General features: G+C 37.3%; 1 protein-coding gene across 1 annotated transcript in view; it reads left to right on the forward strand.

Moving 5' to 3' along the window:
* Faah2 (fatty acid amide hydrolase 2) overlaps window positions 1-2,023 on the forward strand; it is a 154,659-nt gene extending 152,636 nt beyond the window's left edge. The window contains exon 11 of the mRNA XM_077793646.1: window positions 1,848-2,023. Within this exon, the coding sequence (XP_077649772.1) occupies window positions 1,848-2,023 (176 nt within the window). The remainder of the gene's footprint in view (window positions 1-1,847) is intronic.
* Window positions 2,024-8,526: the final 6,503 nt, after the last annotated feature.

The raw sequence follows: 8,526 nt of genomic DNA on the forward strand, positions 1-8,526 counted from the left end.
TTTGGTTTCCAAGTGCATTTCATATCTTTTTTTCATCTTTTTATTTTTCAGTATATGTATATTTTTGCATGTAAGTTAGTCTATTATAAACAATATATGATTGAGTCTAGTTTTTAATACACTATGACAGTTAATGTCTGTTGATTGAAGAGGTTAGACCATTTGCATTCAGTGTTATTATAGAGAAATTTTTATTTTTCTTTTCTTTTAATTTATTTTAAATATTTATATCAAGCTTTATTCTTCTTTATTTGACTGTTCCTGTGTGATTTATTCTTATGCTGGTTTTCATGTTTAGTCTTTATATCGTTTGCATTAAATATTCCATTTTTTGTAGTGAAATATTGGTGGTTATGAATTCTTTTAGTTTTTATTTATTATGGAATGTTTTTATTCCATCTTCAATTCTGATGGGTAATTTTGTTGAATAAAGTAATCCTGATTGACACCTATTTTCTTTTAGGGTTTGGTATACATTGTTCCAAGCCCTCCTGACTTTGAGGGTCTAGGTTGAGAATCAGTTGAAATACTAATTGGTTTACCTCTAAATATAACCTGCCATTTTCTCCTGTTGCTTTTGAAATTATATCTTTATTCAGTATTTTAGACATTTTTATCTTTCTTTGAAGAATTCGAGAATTGAAAGAAGTTGAATAGTTTTCTCCAACTCTTCCGACCCCTCATAGAGGGGTGATGTGGTCAAAGTGAAACAATTCTTCTTGCGTCTAATGTGGCTTTTCTTAGTTATGTGGTCCAAACAAGTTTCTCAGCCTCTTTTAATATATTTACAAATATATTAGATATATTAACAAATATTCTTATCCATGAACACTTGCTGCATGCGTTTTCTTGAGAAGCACTAAAGCTGGAGAATTCTATTCTTCCATCTTGTGAAATTACCATTTCTACTGTTCTTGCAATTTTTGATACAGGTTCCAAGACAATTCAGTGAAAAAATAATAATCTTAAACCTAAATGATTCTGGGAAAACTAGATATTCAGATGCTAATAATAAAGTTGGACCCCTACCTCAAAGCATATGCAAAACCTTATTTAAACTGAATCAGATGTCCAAATGTAAAGGGTAAAACTTTAAAATATTTAGAAAAACACATGAGTTAATCTTTTAGCATTGAGTTAGTGAGAGCTAGGAATAACCAAAATATGAAATCAATAGAGATAAAAAACAGATTAGTGCTTGCTAAGAGTTCGGGTAGTACAGAAATGGTAATTAGTAAGAAGTTATTTGGGGGATGAATATCTTAGGATATGGTAATGATTGCATCATACTCTAAGTTTTTTTGACAATTATTGAGTTCTATATTTGAAAGTGAAATCTTAGTTTATGTAAATTATTCTGCAGTATAGATTCATAATACAAATGACTAATGCAAATTGATATTACAAAACCTTCACAAATGAATGTAAAATCTGAGAATACATTACATATCTGGGAAAACATTAGCTTACCCTAGCATTTACTCTGATGTTTTTTGAAAATACCAGAGGGTACAATTTAGAAATAGTATACCGAGAAGACCCTTGTGCTCTCATTCACATTTTATTTATGAGTTCAGTTATGAGACAACATTTTATTAACAAAGTAACTTTGAGCATGTTTTCCTCTTCAGTCATCTTATCAGTAAATAAGGTTAATATTGCTCCTATCATGAGTTTGCTGTGATACTTCATTAATTTACTACACACAAACTCCCTACATGTGTCATCAGCAGATGGCAACCCAAATTATGCTATAGCTATTATTCTCATTATTGACCAAATGAAGGGTGAAATAAGTTTTCTAAAACAAGTTGACTACTCAAGTTTTCCCTGTTTGTTTTCTTTAGGTGTCTTCAATGCCCTTGGTTTGCCTGTGACTCAGTGTCCACTAGGTTTGAATGCCAAAGGACTTCCTGTAGGCATCCAGGTTGTGGCTGGACCCTTTAATGATCATCTTACCCTGGCTGTGGCTCAGTACTTGGAGAAAAGTTTTGGTGGCTGGGTATGTCCTGGAAAAGTTTAGCAGGATATTTTCCAAGGTCAGAGTGTGTGTACACATGCACATGCACATGCATATATGTGTATGCATGCACATTTCTCTTGGTTGCATGAAATCAAGCACCAGCAAGCATGTAGATTGAAAATATTTGGAGAATATTTTTCTTTCTACTTTTATTTACGGCACTAACTTTTGTTTGCATTATAATGGCAATACTTGATTTCCACTTTACTGGATAAGGTGTACATGTAAATGAATAAGTGTAATAAAGATTAAAAGATGATGTGATGGTGTCTGATTTATGTGCAGTGTGGAAATTAAAGGAAGGAATTTATTCTTTTTTTGTTGATGAGGCTGCCTTCAAATTTTTTTATTGGTTGTTCAAAACATTACAAAGCTCATGACATATCATCTTTCACACATTTGATTCAAGTGAGTTATGAACTCCCATTTTTACCCCAAATACAAATTGCAGAATCACATCAGTTACACATTCACATTTTTACATAATGCCATATTAGTGACTGTTGTATTCTGCTGCCTTTCCTATCCTCTACTATCCCCACTCCCCTCCCCTCCCATCTTCCCTCTCTACCTCATCTGTTGTTGTTCAATTCTCTCCCTTGTTTTCTTTCCCATTTCCTCTCACAACCTCTTATATGTAATTTTGTGTAACAATCAGGGTCTCCTTCCATTTCCATACAATTTCCCTTCTCTCTACCTTTCCCTCCCACCACTTGTCTCTGTTTAATGTTGAACTTTTCCTCCTACTTTTCCTCCCTGCTCTGTTCTTAGTTGCTCTCCTTATAATAAAGAAGACATTTGGCATTTGTTTTTTAAGGATTGGCTAGCTTCACTTAGCATAATCTGCTCTAATGCCATCCATTTCCCTGCAAATTTCATGATTTTGTCATTTTTTAGTGCTGTGTAATACTCCGTTGTATATAAATGCCACATTTTTTTTATCCATTCATCTATTGAAGGGCATCTAGGTTGGTTCCACACTCTAGCTATTGTGAATTGTGCTGCTATGTTCATTGATGTGGCAGTATCCCTGTAGTATGCTCTTTTAAGGTCCTCAGGGAATAGTCCGAGAAGGGCTGGGTCAAATGGTGGTTCCATTCCCAGCTTTCCCAGGAATCTCCATACTGCTTTCCATATTGGCCGCACCAATTTGCAGTCCCACCAGCAATGTACAAGTGTACCCTTTTCCCCACATCCTCTCCAGTACTTGTTGTTATTTGACTTCAGAATGGCTGCCAATCTTACTGGAGTGAGATGGTATCTTAGGTTGGTTTTGATTTGCATTTCTCTGACTGCTAGAGATGGTGAGCATTTTTTCATGTACTTATTGATTGATTGTATGCCCTCCTCTGAGAAGTGTCTGTTCTGGAAGGAATTTATTCTAATGAAAGTATCTTATGAACCTTCATGGAAGAGATGGTGCTTAAGCTGGGAAGTGAATGACAGTTATGTGATTTCCAGGAAGGCTGTGGATTAAGGGAATTATAGTTGGAAGGAACTATAATAAAAATGGCAGAGCATTAGATTTTCCTGAGTGTTTGTGCATCATAAGTTGGTTAAGACTGGTTTGGAACCAAAGAAGGTTATAGAAGCAATTAAACAAACAAAAAAGAAACTCCAAAGTCACTGAAAAAAATTATGATTTTGTCCCTAAGAAGGTCTAGAATCAATTGCACCTCAGAAAAATAATCATGGAACATAGATTTTTGTTTCAAATACATTTTCCCATAAAAGAAAATAGCTTTTCTTGGAAAGAAAGTTGTTTCCAGAAATAAGACAGTGAAACTATAAGAAGGATCTGTGAACTTGAAGACAGGCTATTTAAAAATGTATGGAGGAAATAAAAGAAGGATATACATATGAATAAGCCTATGAGATCTAGATATAGCATCAAGAGAGCAATATGCAAACAATGGGCATTCAATCAAGAGTAGACAATGATAAAGAAATAGAAAGTTTATTAATGAAACAATAGCAGTAAAAATTCTAAACCTGAAGAAAGATATAAATACCCAGGTATAAAAAGGCCAAAGGCCAACAATCAGAGTCTACTTAAAACAACTCCACAATATATAATAGTCAAACACTCAAAAACAAAAAGATGATCTTGAAAGAAGCAAGAGAATAAGAGCAATAAAATATAGGATATTCTTGAACAAAATGGTTGGCTAGCAGTGCCTGGATTGCTTCCTTCCACAACAAAGGACAAAACAAGGGAAACAAATAGCAATTTCACCACAGTGTTTGAGAATCAGAATACAATAGCATGTGTCAAACATGTTGCTGAGTACAGATATATGTAAAATCAATTATAGACCAAGTATTAATTCATCAGTGGGGAAAGGAGAAATATGAGAGCCCAAGGAGTCACCACTTCTATCCCATATAACAAAGTCACTTACTATTGGAAAACTGTGTGATCTTCACAGTCCTTGAGCCCATTTTTTGGAACTTCTGGGCTACAACACTGCAACATGCCCCCTGAAAAAGAGCCTCACCTATGTTATGCCCCATCTCAACAGGCTTTAGATGCATGGACCCATCTTGATAACCCAGCCTACCTGGGAAATTGTGATTAGGTGGACAGCTAGTCCCAGCAACTCCACTGATCCTGCCATAAAAATAAAAAAGAGACCTCATCCACTGTTTAGTTAGATTTCTGTAACTAAAGTTTAAAAACCTGAAAAAAAAACCAACATAGAGAAAGGGAAGTCTATTTTTTGCCCATGATTTCAGAGGTCTCAGTCCATAGATAGACAATTCCAATACTCTGAACCTTAGGTTAGGCAGAACATCATGGCAGAAGGACAGCAGCTCAGCACCTGACAATAAGGAAGCAGAGAGAGATCTTGCCACCGGGGACAAATTATAAACACTGAAGTATATGGTTACCTACCTGTCCTCAAGCCCCACCCTAAACTCCTCCCATTACCTGGCTCTGTCTACAAAGAGGGCCGACCAAAAGTAACCAGCTCCTCCCATGACTTGGCTCTGCTAAACCCTATAAAACCCAGAACCTCATGATGACCCACCACCATTTTCCTCCTGAAGATGTGCCCCTCTGGTGCTGAATAAAGCATTGCTAGTCCATGAAGTCTGCCTCTATTTTCTTTTTCTTTTTGTATTATCTTTCATGTGCTTTCATTTGGTTGCCTGACCAGTTTCTGGGGTTCTTTAGACCCATTCCCATTCCAACAAACCTCCAGATTTTCTCTCTCTCCATGAGACCTCCAGATCAGAAACCACTTTGGCCATTTTTTCCCCTCATGTAACACTGGCTTTTCATTCCTCTGAGAGGTAGGATTCTTTCCAGTCTCTTGCAGAGGTGCACTGCTCAAGATCCTTGCCCTTAGGCTTCTCCAGCCCCTGGGGCCCCCCACTATTGAGATTGCAGAGAAGATGTTCTCTAATTCTCTAATGGAACTGTCTAGTGACAGAAGGCATCAGGGTACACCCTTATATCCACTACAACCTTGGTTAAATGTCTTCAACATGGGAACTACCCAGTCCATTCCACCGGACTGCCCCTTAGGTTGCCTCATTGCTCATCCAAAACCCAGGGTTTCTTCACCAATCTAGCTGTGATCTAAATAAGGCCACCTAAATCAATGGCCCAAATTCAGAATTCAGGACCTTTAACCCACAAATTCTCCAACATTTGGACAATTTCCTCTAATGAAATAGCAAACGACCTGAGGCTTTCTACTATAGTGGCATCCCCTCCTCCACAGAAAGTCTTAACTAAGTCTCTCCAGAAATCTTCACCATAATTGATTTTAGGACTATCAGCAAGAGTTTCTACAAAAGAGTTCAGTGTAGGTAAACTTCCTATTTTCCTGTTGCTTTATTTTACTTGGCCACTGGCCTGAAAGAAATCAGCACTCCTGGTGCTGAATGCCCCTTTACTATTTTTTTTTTTTACAAACATTTATCGGTAGAAGTGTGTTTGCAAATGCAAAATGTGTTTAAAAAAAAGACAAATCCTTTAACAAGGCCAGCCTCTGAATTGAGCTGAAGCTTCACAGAGATGTCTACATTTCTAGGATAAGAGCAGTCACCAATTGGGCTTCATGGTAACAGCTGGCAGGGGGAGGAAATACAGGGGAGAAGAAGCTCTCCCCTTCTCAAGTATTGTCCTTGAAGGGTTAACTTGCCCAGAACAGTGAAAGAAAAAGGTGCTTTTATGTGAATTTCTGCAGACTGAACTTCTGAGCCCTCCCCTTACATGCTGGGTATAAAGATCTGAAACTACGTGACCTTGGGGTTCAGGGGATTAATTGATTACAGCAAAAGCTGTGTCCTATGAACCTGGCTGAAGCCAAATAAAACTGTTGCCTGCTATCTTTCATGCCTTGCCTCATCTGTACCATACAATACTACCTCCAAGCTTTTTTGGTTTGTTTGTTTTATCCCCCCCCAAAAGTTCTCATTGTGGCAGCTTTGCTGTACAATTAATTCTCACCAATACCCCACTCCATAAGCCCCCTAGATCAAGTCCTGACCCTCCTCCCTCTTCTTCATTTACTACCCTCAAAATAGCAGTACACCATGGCTGGGATTGCAGCTCAGTTGCAGAGCACTTGCTTCACAAATGTGAGGCACTGGGTTCAATCATCAGCACCACATAAAAATAAATAAAAAATAAAGGTATTGTGTCCATCTACAGCTAAAAATAAATGAATGAATGAATAAATAAATAAATAAATAAATACATTTTAAAAAATGGCAGTGCAACAAATCAGCTCTTGCCCACAGTTTACTTGTGTACATCAGTGCTGCCTACAGTGAGGTCGATGTGTTGGAGAGAGTGCAAGTCCATGTTCAGGTAACTGCACATCCTTGGTGGTGGTCCACATGGACCAGTCCCACTTCCTTGCTCCCTCTTGCCATCCTCCTGAGAAGCCTCTGGTTGCCACTGCTTCCGCATGGTCCAGGCTACTCTGATGTTCACCATTGCTTGCACCCACACCCACCCCACTAGGATGGGGCTCTTGCCATGGGAAAAAGTGCATGTGTGGGACCACATTCTGGGGATGTGTGCCTGGCAGCAACCTGTGGGGCACCACAATGTCATCTGCCATCACATATCAAAACAGGTGGATTGGATTTCCCATCACTCAGGTATTGGAAATGTCTGTCCTAACTTGCTTCAGTTTTTTTTTCTTGTGGGATAAATTTGTTGGGTGGAACACAGGAAAGCTTGAGACAAATGAAGGCAGCTGGACAAGGCCACCCCTGTTGCTACATGAAGGTCATATGTCCCAAATTTTACCTACATTCCTGATAACTTTGGTAACTAATATGCTTAAATATTTACAATCCAAAATAAAGGCCTTGTCCTCATTGGTCTTGTTATGGGAACAACTTAGCTCTTAGTGTCTGTTGTGATATTACCTTTTTCATCCCGTACGTTAGTAATTTGAGTTCTCTCTCTTCTTCTCTTCGTTAGCATGGCTAAGGGTCTGTCGATCTTATTTATTTTTTCAAAGAACCAACTTTTAGTTTTATCAATTTTTTCAATGTTTTTTTGTTTGTTTCAATTTCGTTGATTTCTGCTCTGATTTTAATTATTTATTGTCTTCTACTACATTTGCTGTTGTTTTGCTCTTCCTTTTCTAGGGTTTTAAGATGTTGTGTGAGTTCATTTATTTTTTGTTTTTTTCTTTTTTTGAGGAATGAACTCCAGGAAATTAATTTCCCTCTTAAAACTACTTTCATTGTGTCCCATAGATTCCGGTATGTTGTGTCTGTATTGTCATTTATCTCTAAGAATTTTTTGATTTCATCCTTTATGCCTTCTGTAACCCATTGATCATTCAGTAACATATTGTTCATTTTCCAGGTGATGCAGGATTTTTTCTTCCTTCTTTTATCATTGATTTCCCGTTTCATTCCATTATGATCAGATAAGGTGTATGGTGTTATCTCCATACCTTTATATTTACTAAGAGTTTCCCTATGGCATAATATATGGTCTATCTTTGAGTAAGATCCTTGTGCTGCTGAGAAGAACATGTATCCACTTGATGATGGTTGATATATTCTATATATGTCAGTTAAGTCTAGGTTTTTGATTGTGTTATTGAGTTCTATAGCTTCTTTATTCAGCTTTTGTCTGGAGGGTCTGTCTAATGGAGAGAACGGTGTGTTGAAGTCACTCATAATTGTTGTGTTGTGGTCTACTTGACTCTTGAACTTGAGGAGAGTTTGTTTTATGAACGTTGCAGCACCATTGTTTGGTGCATACAAATTGATAATTGTTATGTCTTGTTGGTGGATGGTTCCTTTTAACAGTATATAGTGTCCTTCTTTATCCCTTTTGATTAACTTTGGTTTAAATTTGATTTTATTCTATATGAATATGCCACTTCTGCTTGATTCCGAGGGCCATGTGAGTGGTATGATTTTTCCCAACCTTTAACCTTCAGCCTGTGTAAGTCTTTTCCTATCATATGAGTCTCCTGAAGGCAGCATATTGTTGGATCTGTATTTTTAATCTAGGT

The sequence above is a fragment of the Urocitellus parryii genome, chromosome X (assembly GCF_045843805.1).
Source record: "Urocitellus parryii isolate mUroPar1 chromosome X, mUroPar1.hap1, whole genome shotgun sequence".
Classification (NCBI taxonomy): domain Eukaryota; kingdom Metazoa; phylum Chordata; class Mammalia; order Rodentia; family Sciuridae; genus Urocitellus; species Urocitellus parryii.